Source organism: Notolabrus celidotus, chromosome 3, assembly GCF_009762535.1.
Source record: "Notolabrus celidotus isolate fNotCel1 chromosome 3, fNotCel1.pri, whole genome shotgun sequence".
Lineage (NCBI taxonomy): Eukaryota > Metazoa > Chordata > Actinopteri > Labriformes > Labridae > Notolabrus > Notolabrus celidotus.
This window is the reverse complement of record NC_048274.1, coordinates 25,695,369-25,712,951: the sequence shown is the minus strand read 5'-3', so window position 1 is coordinate 25,712,951 and position 17,583 is coordinate 25,695,369. Positions and strand designations below refer to the sequence as shown.

Genomic DNA, 17,583 nt, shown 5'->3' with positions numbered 1-17,583 from the left:
TTCCCCCACCTGTCCCACACAGTGCTATGCAATTAGAACAGTGCTACTACAACTGAGGAGACACACAAGCACATGCACACACATACACACTTGTTTGTGTACGCAGGTGTGCACACAAAAAGAAGAAGAAGACAAGGAGGATGCAAAGGAAGTTGGGTATCAACCAGGAAGAGCTTTGGTGTGCTGCTGAGTGAGATGTTCATCAAAATATGTAAAGAACTTAAAATCTATGACCTGCATCCAGGCTCACTCTTAAAATACTAAACTTTAAGTTAGCTCATGGGAGGAACTAGAAGTGATGTGAAGTCTTTTCTACCCTGAAGGGATTCTATGTGGCATAACCACCAGCTAACTAAACATTATACATCACAGAAAAAAGGGTTTTTTTTGGCTCAAAGTTCAAGATTTTAAAATGACTGATTTGTGCTTTACTGGGATACTTTCATTCAACCCTTTCTGTCTAAACTGAATGGAAACTCAGCAGTTGGAGTAAAATTGTATTGTGAGAGACATAAAAACAAGAGAGGGGCACTCTTGACATCTGATGACAATTGTTGTAAAAGGGATACTGGCATTTGGACAGTGGTATGGATTGAGGATGAGAGGGGTTAAAGAATGAAAGAGAAAACAGTTTGAGGGAAACTGATGAGTGTGGAGTTCAGATCGGGGAATGACAGGAGACAAATTGCAGAGAGAACAGCACAAAAGGATTCAAAGACAGAGGAGGACCAATCGCTCTTCCTCCCTCTTTAAGTGACCAACCGTATTAGATCAGCACCTTCTGTTGTCACAGCAGGTGTGCGTTTGCCTGTGCTTGTGTTTGTTTGTCTGAACCTGTGTGTGTGAGTACGTGGAGGGACTGATGCCAGGTAATTGCAGTGGTGTATTAGGTTAGCCCAAGTTATCCCATAATTGGGACTGTTTGGCCAATTTTCACTGGTGTACAAACTAATCCAACTCACTCCCCTTCCACCCTCTGCTGGGAGTGTGTTGGCTTGTGTGAATATTTGTATGTGTGTGTGAGAGGGAGGTGGACAGAGAGAACATAGAGACAGAGAGGAGGCTTTGTGCATGTAGACATATCTCTCTCGTTGGTTAGTTCTCAGCCAAGAGGAAAAAGTTTCCGGCTGAGATCTGTGGATCTGCTTTCGTGCAAGAGAAGTCAAACTGAAGCATTATTTGTTTTCTGCTTTATTTAAACAGTTCAAAGCAAAATACATTTTTAGTCATGTGAACTACCAACAATCTTTATGTCTGCAAAGAGAGGATGAGGACACAACTGTTGTGTGGTTCATCAGAGTGACTTCTTCAAGCCATCACTGCTCCCGACTAGATGCCACAATGAATATAATCTATGCATTGGTAACAGAATGCAGAGAAGTTTAAGAAATCTCATGGCATTAGTAATAACACAAGTACTGAGATCGGAACTACATAGTGCCAGACCCCTCAGCCTGTTTGATGGCCAAATCTGGCTCATGTACTTGAGCTGCCTTTTTCAGTTTAATTTTGAGCTTTTCCGCCTTTATTGAGAGATACAGGATGGTTGATAGAGCAGGAAACTGGGAAGAAAATGAGGATTGACATGTGGCATAGGGTCGCTGGTCCGAGTCAAACTCTGCTTTGAGGAGTATGGCCTCTGTACATAGGGTGTCCAGTTTTAACTACTGCTAAACTGGCTACCCAAACATACTACCTTTGAGCAGGATCTAACAATTTCACAGCTGTTTACACAAAATACAGACAATACCAACAATGGACGACAAGAACAGAATAAGAGATCACTGTTTGTTTTCATACTGCTCATCCCACCAAAAATCATCAGCCAATTCTGCTCTAAATATCTTTAATCTCAAGCTTTAAATTGATCATTTCAGCAATTGAGCTCTAGCTAGCTTGCGTGGACCAGCAAGAAATTGCGTTTAAGAAAGTAAATGACAGAGATACCCACATTTGAACCTTTAAAAAAATGTTTAAACATTATTTTGAGACTATGAGTTAAAGGTCAACATAAGACTTAACCATAGAAATGACTACATTAAAGTGCTACATGTGTAAGCAGTTGTTTGCTGGGACATGATCCGTGCTGCTTTGATAGCTGATCATATACTGCTGGGTTATTGATACAAGGGTTTTACTTCCTAATGCTTACATACAGTATTACATGGAGTTTGTTTAGTGCAACTTTAAAACAAATGTACAAGTTGTTTGTCTAGTGATTGACAGGTCTGCTTAGCTTTGGACTTCTTAAGGTTTACCTAAGTAGGTCTGGATACCCTCAAACATCAGCAGATTCACCTTTATTTTAATGTAATTGGAGCCATTTCAAGTAATATGACTGAGAAAAGCTGGTTTAACAATGATACAAATAATATTCATATAATATAAGAAATCACTGTTATACCTTTAAAAAATAAAGGGTTATTGTGGTAAAGAATCATTTTGTGAATAAATGGAAAAAACACTCTCTTTTGCAACACCCCAATTCGACGCAACATTCATTAATTAAGTTCATTAATCCATCTTCATTTAATATTTACCCCTTAAGACTAGTTAAACTAACTATCCTTTGCTTTTTACAATCTCATGCTTCCCCTTGGTCATTCAATCCGTAGTCACAATATCAATTTCCATTTTTATGCAGATGACACAAAGCTCTACTTTTCCTTTGATCCTTCTAATCATAACCAACTGTCCTCACTCCACTCCTGTCTGAATGAAGTTAAAAGATGGCTGCCACACAATTTTCTCCAACTCAACACAGACAAATCCGAAATCATGCTCATAGGTCCACACTCATCACAGATTTTCTCCTCACTTCAGCTTGGTTCTCCTGTCACCCCCTACTGCAAGAATCTTGGCATCACCTTTGATAAAGACCTTAACTCCAACCAACATAATCAAAACTACAGTTCAGTCTTGTTTCTATCAGCTGCACAAAATCTCTCAGATCAGGCCCCTCCTTTCACATCATAACTTAGAAATTGCCTCTGGGTTTTAGAATTGATTTTAAGATTTTAATACTCACTTTTAAAGCAATAAATGGACTGGCCCCTGAGTACCTAGGAGAGTGTCTAAGGATGTATGTCCCCAACTGCTGCCTGAGATCCTCCGGCAGGTCCCTCTTGGAACTTCCTACAGTGAAGTTAAAAACCAGAGGCAACCGGGCCTTTGCAGTCAGGGCCCCGTCACTCTGGATTGACCTCCCGGAGGGGATCAGGTAAGCCACATCCTTGTCCTCTTTTAAATCTCTTTTAAAAACACACTTTTTAAAATGTGCTTTTACTTCTTAACTCATCACTGATTTTTTAATTTATGCATGGTTTTTGTTACTGTTTTTACTTAACTAATTTTAGTTCTCTTAAACCATTGTCATGTGCTTTTGTGTTTTTTTCTCTCGCTATGTCTTGCACTCTGTAAAGCACTTTGTAAACATGTTTTTAAAAGGTGCTATATAAATAAATGAATTATTATCATTATTATTATTATTAAACCTCCATCTCACCCCCACTCTTTCACCCGCCCCTCCACTGTCACATCCACAGACATCATCTATACGTAACAATATGCTCATCAAAATGATGACATGTTAAATTAGCTTTAAAAAAAAAAAGCCAGAAAGACAGTTTTCAACGAAAGCTTTCATCACCTCTAAGCCGCAGAAATTAATTGTTGTGGTGATATCAGCTCGGCAACAGCCAGAGAGATAGCGCAGGGGGGAGTTCTGTGTGAAGCTATTATGGACGCTATCACAAGCATCGGGTAGGCTCAGCAAATCCAGAGCCTAGCATACAGGGGGAGAGCGGGAACAAGGCTAAATAACAACTTGTTCCAGTGTGGGAACAGTACAGAGTTCACTGAGTGTAAAAAACAACACACTCTGTGATTTCTCTACAACAAAGGTCAGACACAGGTTTGGAATTTGTAAAATATCACTCACAGGACAACTGAGTCCCTGAATTACAATGTAAACAACATTTACAAATCAGCATCTGAGGAGGGTAAAAGGTCATTTAGCTGAAAGGGCACTGACAAAACCACAGATCAGATGAGCAGCCAACTGAAGAAGACCAACGCTGTTTTAAGTTTACCCAACGTGAGCCAGGAGGTTGTAGGTTTAGAGAATTCTTCCTTGACAAAAAACAACCTTAAAAGTTATCATAGCAAACTTATACTCAGACAATTGGTAGTAGAATAAGGAATTGCTCAAAGAGCTCCGGCACACTGTCGAGTATTAGTCAACATATTTTGTAAAGCTAAAATGTGGTCTGGATTTGATGGTGATCTTTGTTTCTTGACAAAAAAGCACAACACTGATCAGGCACTGTTGACAACAGCACTGATAAACAAATAAGAAGTATGTATTTCTCGCTCTTTCAAACACACATTTTCACAACATGCTTTTTTTCTCACACAAATTTAAATGTTTTGTCCGAATGAAAAGGAAGTGGGCTTAACTACTGAGTAAAGTGGTGCTTAGTTCAGAGAAGCTCAGTCTGCCTTTAGAAAGGCTATAAGATAATTATACAGGGGGATAATGTCTTTATAAAATGTGGTGCTACATGGAGAAAGGTTTTAGAGGGTGTGAGTGAGTATGTCAGTGTCTTGGTGTGGAAGTGAGATAAGTTATACATGAAAAGCTGGCAGGACTGAGACAATTAAACAGCAAAGAGTGAGAACCTCCTTCAACAACGGAAGGTGCTGTCAGTTTTGTTTGACTGTACTTTTTGATGGAAATACTTACAATAAAACAATGGAGCACTGTAAGGGATGCTTAACTGGACCAGACATTTACTGGTCATCTCATATGCTACTGATGAGATTTCAGGCCTTGTGATTGAGTAGGTCAGGTGAGTCTTTTTCAGTCACTCCAACACAAAAGCAACCCCTTCATTTCAGAGTTCTAAAATGTTTTATGCTGAAGCTCAATGTATATTGGTAAGCATAATCCTAACTTTGTTCTTCATTAGCCACTAATTAATCAACACTGTGATGCAAACTTCAACCTCAGTCTGACATAGTGAAACTGAAACGGCTCTGACACAAACATTGTGGGGTCTTACCTGTGAACTGTCAGTACAACCGGCCCGGTTACAGACCCTCAGCTGGTAGTTGTATTCCTGGAAAGGCCTGATCCCACCCACATCAGTGAAACTGTTTTCATCTCCACGATAACGCTCTTGTCCATCCCGCAGTATAACATAGTGGGTGACATCGCCTGATGAAACGGAAAAGGAACTTCCGTTTAAGCTTTTTCTTTCACAGTGTTTCAATATTTTCAGCCTCATTCACTCACAGAGCATGATTTGTGATCTTCTGTAAAAACGAGGACTTGAACGATGATACACAGACATACAGTACACACCATTAGGCCTAGCAGGTCCTTGCCACTGCAACTGGATGATGTCATCTCGTTCACCTATACGGTTCCAACGGGGTGGTGCCACCCCCCATGGTTTGTCTTCACTGGTCGTCACTGTTGTTATATCACTGGAGCCTCGTCCGAAGCTGTTCCAGCCCCTCACTCTGTACTCATAGCTGGTGAAGGGCTCCAGGTCTGAGTCTATAGAAGAGTAAAGAAAGACAGAAAAATGAAGTAAAGGAGTTAGAAAATACATGGTAATAACTAAGAAGAGACACTAGGACAAAATAAACAACCCTGTCAATAAGATTATCAAGGGCGCCCGCAGTATAAACTGTACTTCTAGTAGAGGAATAATCATAGCGTGTATTTGTCGCAACATCTTTTTAGAAAAGCTTCACTGTGATGGAAAAACTGTGAGGATATATGGAACATACAGAACAACTCTGCCTCTGAAACAACAGCTTAATGTTTGTGCTCTGATAAGCATACGTTCCATGAACAGATACCAAATATATGCACTATCACTAGTGCATAGTTGTAATAGTTGTCATGGGAGTCAGGTTGTGACAACCCTTCTGGTGAGTTAAACATTCAGGAGCATATACATTCAGATGCACTACCACACACTAACACACACAAGCATTATTTTTAGGAGTGTTAAGGGACTTCTGGTGTAAATGAGACCATGTTTTACGTGCCAGTCTGGGACTCTTGTCTTTACTGTGGTGATAACTGTAGCAGCAAAACACACAGTGAGACACACATGTAAATAAAATACTAAATGTGTGTTCATAAAAGAGCTGGGCTTCAAACCTGAGCCTCTGTGTTTGGGAGGAACTCATTTTGAAAGGTGTAAATAAGAATCGGGTGTTGACAATACAGTGTATATTTTTAGCACTTACTGCACATGTGGAGCTATCAGTGTGTGATCTACCGTAGGCTTTAGAGAAGTATAGCATGATACCCTGTGTGTGTGACTGTGTGTGTGTGTGTGTGTGTGTGTGTGTGTGTGCATGAGAAACATCTGGTGTATGGTGGGTGGCGACAGCTTTATGTGCCTCTGCCCAGATGGTGTCACAGCACTGCCTAGAATCTCTTATCCTAACCGCCCCATGCCACACACACATACACACACAAAGTAAAGGAAACACATATACTACAGAGGTACACTTATATAGAGACTAACTGGACACTAACACACAAAAACACATGTAAATTATTAGTGCACAACCACAGGCACACACATTACCACCACAACCACAATTAGTCTTGATTAAACAGACATAACTACTCTGATAAATAATGTGAGGACTGAGAAACCAGACAGACACGCCCACAAACACCAACACACACACACACACACACACACAAGCACAAGCACGCACACACAAGCACGCACGCGCACACACACACACGCACGCGCACACACACACACACACACACACACACACACACACACACACACACACACACACACACACACACACACACACACACACACACACACACACACTAAAACACACTAAAACACACTAAAACACACTAAAACACACACACACTCCAACTCCCTTTGGGCTGATAAATGGTACAGATTGTTGAAATGGCATTTAAACGCCCATTTCTAAGTTTTAATGACACACAAGTGAACAGCACTGAGAGTTACCACGGTACAGCTATCAGTGTGCACTGCAACAGCTGTCTGGATGTGTGTGTGTGGAGAGGCATCTGTCTCTGAAGCCCATTGATTGCAGCAGCTGACACATTTAGAGTAAATGCAGAAATGGTTTCTGCAGGCTCAAAAAAAAAAAGTCTATGAGCAGCGTGTTTCACAGATGGCTATATTCTGTATGAGTTATTCTTCACAGTGGCTCACAGGATGGAAGTCCTAATTTCCAGCAAAGTCAGAGGTGAGCTGCAGGGATGCAATACATCAGTGGAAGACAAATATATACACACACACAGAGACACACAACCACGCTGACTCAGGAAAAAAGATTAAGAAATAAAATAAGTCTTTGTTAACTTTTACTAAGTGAAGAGTAATTTCGCTGTCTTTAGACATCCATTCTGCCAACATGCTTTTTAATATTTTAAAAAGTCTGAGGGCACAAAGCATCTCAGTCGCAGGCAATATTGAGTTCCAGAAAAATTAGGTATAAAATGTTTTGTAATAAGCTATGCCAGTTACTGAATTAGAACTATTAGATACACACTGAACACACAAACCTGAACTCATTACTCAGAATACCTGTATAGGTGTATTTGCTGGCATCTCCGCTGTATATGACCTCCTCATGGGATGGACACAGGTTTCCCACAGACTGCAGACTCCCAGTTTGCGTGTAAGTGTATGCCTCTGCCGTTTTGTAAATGTTATGACTTTTGTTTGAATACGCAGACAGGCCTGCAGTAATGGTTTGATGTGTGGTGTTGATGGGAGGCGAGTACGTTGTATAGGAGGATGCGTCAGAGAGTGACAGAGGGTGTGCGTGTGCCGTCAGGACCCATGTGCAGGCAGTCGTAGATGGATCGAGGTCACAGGAGCCACAGTACGCCGTAGATGCCGCAGTTACAGGACACACAGTGCCCTGCAAACACTGGTGCTGCAGAGAGGATGAAGAGAGCAGAAAGAAGAGGTGAGAAGAATGAGGTGTTCAAAAAGGCAAACTGTGAGCTACAACATCTTTATTTTCTCTATGTGATGCATCTCAGTGTACCTTAAAGAAGTTGACTGTTTTATAAATGTTCTCTCACATGCAACTTTGTATGTGTCCAGGTGTATGTGTGTGGTGTGCATGGTCCTTAATGGCATCATTAGAGCTAATGAGAATTCTTACCCTTTGTCCCCGTCTGTGTGTACCTCTGGGTGTGTGCATGTGTGTGTAGATGTTTGTGTCTGTCTCATGCTGACTTAAGAACACACAAACATCACATGACCCTTGTTGATGAATAGAAGATAGCTCAGTCCCCAACTCCTGAAGTGACAATGAGCATGAGTTTGAGAGATAGAAAGAGCAAGAGAGACGGAAAGAGAGAGAGACAGACAGAGATAGAACAAAAGAGCTGACCCTTTCTTTAGACTCTTGTGCATTTTCACTACATTTTATCTGTATTAATCAAACTATAACAAAGCTAATAGATCATTTTAAATGGGATATGTTTCTATTTTTATTATTACAATGTTTTAGGTGCATTGTAATAGTAATTCATTTTGTCAAAATGTCTTCATTTTAATTTGAGTATGTCTTTCACTACCAGTTAGGAAATGATAATACAAAATACCGTTAGCATAAGTTGAATTCAGCCTTCAATTTTCTGTTATCAGATCAATAATAAATTAGCTACAGTTGTGCTTGTAAAACTGAAAAAATGGTAGGTAAACAATGCCAGTGATGTCAGAAATACATGTCCCTGCAGAAGAAGAGTTTAAGAGAATATTTTATTATTTATTTGTTGTCGACATTAAACATCAGGGAAGATAGGAGTGCACTGGTACAGCACAGTTGCCTCTAGTGGACATAAAGCATAATGAAAAAGTGTAAAAGACTTTAAGAGGCCAACTGACAAAACAAGGCCAACAGATGTCAGAGTGCTTCAGATATTTTCTTCTATAACATGTTTCTTAGCAAATACAACACAGTGCCATGACTGTTCTCATCCTTTAAACTCTGAGTTTCAGAGAACAAACCACAACAGAAACAGTCTTGTACCTTCAACTATAGCACTGCCTAATAAAGCTAGCACAAGATGATGCACTCACGCTATGTAAGGATATATGAACTTTTGAGTGGGTGTCTCTGTAAACTGTTAATTGATTATATCTTGTTTTAATGAAATCTTTATTAGACGTCCTTTTTACCTTGGATTCGTATTGTTTTAATATTTTGTCTTCATGTTTGGAATAGAAAATCTCCTGTCCACAAAACAAATTACCGTCTTAGGTCCCAATAAAGAAACTTTGAACCTTCAGTAAAAACAACGGTGAGATATTTCCCTACATTTTAGAGAACATTCAAACACACCTGTAGTTTCAGGCCAGGTGTGGCTCTGTCGGCACACACGTGTCGTTGAGGGTCATAGCCAATCCCACTGCAGCATTCTTCTTCCTGATGTATGACCTTTGACCCACAGCACTGTAACATCACTGTGGCATTACCAGCAGGGTGCATTGTGGGAACTCCATTATTGCCCACACAGCAAAGAGAGGTTGAGGAGTTTAAGTATTCTTGACCACAGCAGATGAAACCTAAAGACAAGAAGACAAGCATCAAACTGCTGTTTACTAAACATTTCTCACTGCTCATTACCAGGGAAGACAGAAGTTTCTTAAGCCTCTTATTAGTTGTCTTTCACATGAAATTAATTGGTGCTGCAAATTTAAGTGACACAAAAACTATTGACACAATGAATCAGAAAGGCTGTGATCATCATCGTTATCATCGTTATCATCGCAATTACTCAAATGCTTTGGTTATACAATTTCCACATTCACCAGCGAGGTCTGAATAAACTGTGTGTCTGTCTGGATTACAAGGAATATCAACCTTTCTTATCTTCACTACTTCTTCTAGTTCTCTGCTTCTCCATACCTACAGTAAGCAGGTCACTATAACACTACTCATCATATTCCTGTCTCTTCTACCCTCAAACCTCCTCGTCTGTTCTGCCTTTTTAACCATTTTTAAAACCTTTCCGTCCCCACTGTATTGTTTTTCTTTTACTTTTGTCAGGTGCTCCTTTACCCCCTCTGTTTGGACACACCATCTTGGCTGCAGTTAATATGAGTGTGCATCTCCTCTTATCAACTCTCATATACATCCTCCTCTCCTCTGCCCTCCCTCTCCCCCCCCCCCCCCCCCCGTCTGCCTCTTTTACTCTCCTGTATTCATCTCTTCGCTCAGTAGTAATATTCAGGCCATCTAAAAGAGTGCAGGGGGAGAGGAAGTGTGTTTTCCTGAGAGCTGCCATCTCTGACAGTGATAGGTGATGTCTCTCTGCCACCACTTCACCTTCAGAAGCAAGGTGACATTTAAAATACATGCTATCACTCCATTTCCCTGTAAACGTTTGGCTGCTGAATATCAAACTTAAAAGCATGTTTCCTCACATTTTTTGGTGCTTAAAAACTTTGAAGCTGACTGGCAAATTAAAATGTTATTAAACTCTACCCAAAAAATGTCTTTCTAGCTGAATGACTGGGGTTTTATTTAACTACTGTGCACATCTGTCAAGACTATGTAATTTTGTCGCGTAAAGCTACCAAATGTATAAAATATGACGGGACAATGTATGGATACATCAATATATTGTTGTGCTGAATACACTGGAGCCATATATGAACATTTAATTCAAATACATTGAGCCACCCTAAACAGATTTCTCTTTAACTTTGACACAGTGCACCATCACTTCATTTGTCAATGTGGTGGTGCTAATGACACTAATCCTGCGCTTTACATTTTCGGGCATTTTGTATTCTATTCCTCAGTTAATCAGATACCTGTCATTATATGGTAGAATTGCTGTATCCTGATATTATTGTTATTGTGGGCTGGTTATCGTATCGTATCGTATCGTATCGTATCGTATCGTATCGTATCGTATCGTATCGTATCGTAATTGTGGAAAGATGACATGGGGCAATAAGGGACCAAAGGCTAGTGTCCATTTTCTGAAATTGATTTTATTCGCTAAGCCTCTGGGATGCCTCCTAACCCTAGTTTTTTGGTACTCTACTTACTGAAGAAAAAAGCTTCCACTTGATTCACCAGTATCCTACAAATGTGATACTCTTGTAAAGGAAATAAATTCAGAGATGACTGTCATTCCTTTGGGTTGGATTCAGGTTGGGTTGAGGACATTAGGTTGTCACCAGCAGTACTCTCTCTCTTCTCTCCAAAGTAGATTAAAAGAAAAAAACATTAAAAGCTGAAGACTAAGGGTAAACACGGTGCCTTCTCTCGTGTGGCCCTCCTTAAAACACAAGTTCAATCTGGTTACTCTGATGTCTCAGCTTAGCTTTGGTCTTTCAATGGATTAGGCCTATGATATTGTCCTGCTTTAATACTGAGTCAGCATAGTCACCTCCTGCTGTGAAGATGCACTGAAAATACAAATGAGCACTGCATGGCACGGCATGGCTGGACTAATATATCCTAACTGTGCTGATGGAATAAAGGACAAATTGTATTTTAATGAGAGTCCAATAGTAAAAGCTCCTCATTTTGAATCAGACTGAACTACTGTAAGCACCCCTCCGTCTCTTGTGATTATTTAGTTTGGAGTTAAATAATCTAACTTTCATGAGGTCTTTAGCAAATGTATGCTAACAGTTGATGACATGCTGATCTGTGGCACTATCTACCCCCAGCTGTGTTGCCCATTTTATTTGACAGCAGACATTAAACACTAAGTCATTGCTTTGTATCATGGCCTCGCCCTGTAATGGGGCTGCAGCTAGTTTGTGGAGTGATAAATAACTTATTGTTTAACAACCTAATCAGCGCTCACTCTTTGAGCGCATGAAATGCTGTTAATTTCAGCAATCATTTCACTTAAAGGCCCAAAGAGGAGAACAGCACATCTTTTCTGCTGCGCTTTAGCGGTGCATTATATCCTCACCGCATCCATCACAGGCAACATGTGACAGAAAAATGCATGTGTGTATGTGTGTGTGATTGTGTGACATAAAGGCAGTCTGACGGCTAGTAACTCACTTAGCGGCGGCAGCTGTTGCAGAGCGGGGGCTTGGTGGCCAATTCCCTCAGCGCTTTACTTCAGCTTCAATGACGCGCAAATAAACAGCTCAACACTTTTCCAAAATAGCTTCTCTTCACTCATCCCTCGTCCTCTCTGCATCCTCACCTCTTCCTCTCTTCCTACCATCCGGACACCCGGACACCTCTACGGTGTTTACTCATTTGCCTCCCCTCTGTTTACTCTCCAGCAGTCTGACTGCCTTCCCTTGTATGGGAGTCCTGTTCAAACTTTCTCCATAACAAGGTTTTCCTCTCAGGTTTTTTTCTGACTTGAGGTTATTGCAGCTTCACAGTTTGTGACCTGACATTAAAAGGTCTCCAGCCCCTTTTCCATCCCTCCATCTGTGCTTTCTCAAATCAAAACCTTTCCCAGCATCACTAACTTCTTCTCCAACCAAAGTATAATTCTGTTTTCTCTTCTCTATTTATCCATTTTAGTTTATCCACAGGTTACAGTGGCCGTTTTGGAAACCGCCTACTATATTAGCAGTACATACTGATTTGGCCAAATTCAGTATGTAGTATGTGAACAAGAGAAAAATCTGCAGTATGCCAAAACTACTTGGATGTTTACTGATTCGGGAAAATTTCACAGTATGCATTTGACCAGTCTCCCTCAATGCACAGCGCTCGTTCCACTTTTTCTTTTCTCTTCTTTTTTGACGGGGGGAACTCCGTTTTTAGGTGCTGTGAAAAATATTAAATCACATACAAACCACTTCCTAACTTTTCAAATCATAAGTGATGCTAGAGAAGCAGTTTCTCTATACTATACATACTATAGGTAGTATGTAGCAGGCCGTTTCGAAAACAGCCAGTGTCTTCATTTCTCCCTTTCTCTCCTTTCCGATTTAACTCCTTTCCTCCATACTTCCTCTTTCCCCTTAAGTACATATCTACATCTGCCTTTTGCTCCTCGTCATCTTTATTTCTCAGGTTTGTATCCACAGCCCTCTTTACCTCCTACTAATGCTCTATCTCTCACTCTGCATCCGCTCAGTTCATAAATCTACATCATTTGTTTACTGTTCTGCAGCTAAACTTCACTATGGTATTATCACCCATTCAGCAGAAATCCAATCCCTGTCTTTGTAAGCCTTATCTGTTTATGTGTGACATGCTTGTACATTTTTGTTAACTTTTTGAAACACACACCTCCTCTATTCTCTATCTAAGCTGTGTGTGTTTGTGCATGTGAGTGCATGTGCATGTGTGTATGTTGACAACATTTTATTACACACCTCTTGTTTTCTCTCTTGCATCGCAGAATGCTTCAGCCCTAATCTTCAGATTTACGTTGGATTTGCATACATTCGTTAATAGCGTCGGGAGCGCTGCGTCAACACAAGGTGCTTAGACAACGTGAATTATTATTAGGGTTTCAGTCATTCCACTTAATGATAAGTCAATATTTAGCCCTGCCAATGAACTACTGATAAAAATGTGTGTTGTGGATTAGGGTTATCCGTGCTCTCTAGGAGACCAAACCCCTCCACAACTTTAAACAAACCAAACACTTTTAAATACCTGAATATATTACATGGGTTTGGCACAAAGTGCAGAGCAAGTGCACGCATACACAGTTTGTGTGCTTGTATACTGACGCGCGCGTGCACGCACGCACGCACGCGCACACACACACACACACACACACACACACACACACACACACACACACACACACACACACACACACACACACACAGAGACCCACACTCATGCTGAAGGAGCTTCTGTAGATAAAGGCTTGGGACACTTCATCATTTGAAAAACCTGAATATCACATGGGAGCAACATAGAAGTTATTGTACATAGTAAGTAAATGATGCTGTGCCCTGCAGACTATGAAAGTTAGATAAACCTTTCCTGCAGTCTACACTTACTGGCTGGATTGCAAACAAAACAGCCTGATTACTCCCAGATAAATATTTAATTTAGAGGCTATTTAAAAAAAACAAGTTCTATATTTTGGTAATGATAGAAGCTTATCTATCTGTAAAAGCTGCTTCACTGAATATTTAATACCCTAGTTAAGCTTCTTTTGATGTTTTACAGTCAGATATTCTTACTGTATACTAGTTTTTGTCACTAGATGTTTTGGATTAATTGAAGCGCCATTGAAGTTTCGCTAAATATCTTGCTAGCAACTCTTGAATAACTTAAACAAGGTGATTAGTATTTAACATACTAATGTCTGGAGTGTCAGAAAACAATATCAGCTCTCATTGAAGACTCAATAAATCATATCAACCTTCAGGAATTTAGTGTTAGTTAAGCACTCTAGCAAAGGAACTCTTTCATTCTCAGCAGAAAGGTGTGTCTGTGTGTGTCTGTTTGTGTACACGCCTGCACTTTGTGCTCCAGAGGGGCCAGACTATATGTCATGTCGAGAGATGAAATCACAGTGGATTGACTTTCTCACACAGTGCACAGTGTTCCCCTGTGGACACACACATGTGGATGTAGGGGCAGCAGGCACACACATAATCAAAGACACACACATACACACCATCTTTTTTCCCAGCTGACCGGTTGTCCTCTTGTCTCTCTGACAGCTTTTTTTTAACTCAACAACATTACCAGCTGGGCATGTGTGTGACATTGTGTGCATGTGTGTGCACGCTTCTTAGCATGCATCTTGAGAGTTTGTTTAGGGGTTTGTGTGTGTGTGTGTTTGTAAGCATGTGTGCTGAGCTTAGGTAAATGCTTTGGTGGTGGTTATATTTTCACAACTCTTCAGGGATTCACTAAAAACTGAGGCACAGCAAGCAGCTGTGTGTTTAAAGTGTTTGTGAGAGGGGGACACATGAGAGAGTGAGATGAAGAAAGAGAAAAGGACAAAAAATGAACAGCTAAAGCGGGTTGACAGGGCGTTAAAAGAGTTCAAATTGTTGAAAGATTTGAGATGAGCTGAAAAGATTTACTTAACAAAGACTAAAGTATACAAACTTTATTTTATTTTATTTTTTTACTTGTATGCATCAAATCAACAAGTAAAATAATTATCTCATTGAATTTATATCAATCCAATGAACAACATAAATTGAGAACAGATGAGGAAGATGATAACACTGTCTGTCAATTACAAATATATCAATACACAATAGTAATCCATCACTAATGTGTACAATTTTAAAACAGGCTTTTCAGCAGCTTTCAATAAACCTTCCTCAACACATTCTGCTTACACCAATTCAGTTTTGGTTAACTTTCCTTACAGCTTTCAAGGCAAAAAATCCCTAATTTCACCTGCATCAATAACCTCACCAATTACATATTAAAACCTCTTTCAGTATTTCAGATTGATCATAGATTGTGATTGATTATAAGTTAGCATGGAAACAACGTATTTAATATATCAAGGGAAAAATGTCAAAGTCAATAGCAATCATGTGCCTTACATTTTATATATTGTTCACTGATTGTTCCCTACATGTCTTATTGTGTAGAGGTGTGGGGATCCACCTATAAAACAGTTATAAATTTAATAGTGGGGTTATCAACAAGGCTGCCCACACTGACCCACTATTTTTAAACCCTCATGTTCTGAAACTCAAGGACTTATTATTTTACAAAATAATGGAAATAATGTTCAAAGCAAAATCAAACTCACTTCCACACACTGTACAAATGTTTTTTTCAATTCAGGAGAATCAATATAATTTGAGAGGTGTCTGGAAGTTTACTGTACAAGTCGCTAAAAAATGTATTAAAATAAGATGTGTTTCTGCTGTTGGGGTTACATTGTGGAATGTTGTAAGTATACATTTAAAAACTTGTGATTCACTTTTTTGTTTTCCAAAAATGGTTCCGCAAAGCAGTTTTAGAAGACCAGAATGTTCATAATTTACCTGTTTTTTGTTTTTTTTTGTAGTAACTTGATACACTACTGGTGCTTTATTGAAAGTGTCTGTACTGTAAAAATGATTGTTTTATGTATGATGACTGAATAAAACAACTACTACTACTACTACTACTACTACTACTACTCCTACTCCTACTACTCCTACTCCTACTCCTACTACTCCTACTCCTACTACTCCTCCTCCTTCTACTCCTCCTACCACTACTCCTACTACTACTCCTACTACTCCTATTCCTACTACTACTCCTATTGAAATAGTTCATGTGTGCTCAAGTAAACTGCAATCTTTCAAGGCTGGCAATAGGACCTATAACTGCATCTCCATCCATTCAATGAATTGGTTTTAACCAACCAAGAAAAAAAAAAAAAAAAAAGATAATTAAATGAATCTTAAACCAAAGGACCCCCTGTCTTGTAACTTGGCCAACATGCCTGAGTTGGTTGAATAAAAGGAGCAGCTCAAGGCAGCAGTCACTGTGGCGAAGTGATAACAGTTTATTAAGAACAAAACTGTTAAACCAATCAATGAGAGATAATTATCTCAACTCAGATTTATCAAGTTATGTCTATTCATTTTGACCTTTAATACATTCATGATGTGTAACAACATCAATAATAATACAAAGGCAAATAAAATCAGAGCCTTCGCAAGCGCGTACACACACACGCGCACACGCACACGCATACTCACACTCACACTCATACACTCACACACCAGACCGTCCTCATCACTTTGCTCCTGACAGCCTCTGTTTTGTTCTTGCCAGTCATTAAAGTAAACCTAATAGAAAAGCCATCATCATAAATACATTAACAGAGAGAGAAATGTCTTCCTGTGTTCAGAGAGCACTCGATCTTCTAAAGCAGCCAGACGCTGCTGTTTGGAATGTGCCACCGTTGGCCATTTGCTACCCATCATTGATGAAGGGCTTTTGGCAATGATGAACCCACACAAACACAAACAAACATAAACACTGACATTCACACACAGAATCAGATGGGAATTTTTCTGCAGAAACAATGAAAAGACGAGTGAGGAATTTGTGTTTCTGCAGAGAGAAACAAGTTCAGAGCATGAACAGACACCAGACAGCTACATGCAGAAAGTGAAGCACACATGCACCAAGTTACAGAAATTAAACTATGCACACTCTCGCACTCGTACACACACCACCGCATCCACTCACAACTCGGCCAGGCTCGGAGTGAGCTAGCTTAACTACTGGGATAATTTCCCTCCAGCAAATGGTCACTGTGCCCTTGAAAAACATATTTGATTATTACTTTTTCTCCCCCTCCTCCTTTTTTCTTTTAGCATCATCACAGCCATTTTCATCACGCGCTCTGATGATGGCACGGCAAGGCGCGTTAAGATAACACCCCGGCACCGCCAGGCTTTTAACACTTAAACGGTGTAAAGGGATATTCAGATTTGTCCTTGAACGTTTGGATAGGGCCTGCTGGGCTGGGACAGAGGGAGGGAGGAAGCGAAGGAGTTAAAGAACTGCATACATTTTTAAGATCCACTTCCTCTAAGAAAAAAGTGAGGGTGGGGGGGCGTTTATGGTAGCACCCACAGTGAAAGATGGGGAGGG

At 40.1% G+C, this 17,583-nt stretch overlaps 1 protein-coding gene across 1 annotated transcript in view; it reads right to left on the bottom strand.

Annotated features, from left to right (window-relative positions):
• The window catches only part of ush2a (Usher syndrome 2A (autosomal recessive, mild)), a 224,815-nt gene that overhangs the window by 50,764 nt on the left and 156,468 nt on the right, over positions 1 to 17,583 (bottom strand). The window contains 4 exon segments of the mRNA XM_034679779.1: positions 5,064 to 5,218; positions 5,366 to 5,563; positions 7,614 to 7,968; positions 9,388 to 9,611. Of these exon segments, the coding sequence (XP_034535670.1) occupies positions 5,064 to 5,218; positions 5,366 to 5,563; positions 7,614 to 7,968; positions 9,388 to 9,611 (932 nt within the window).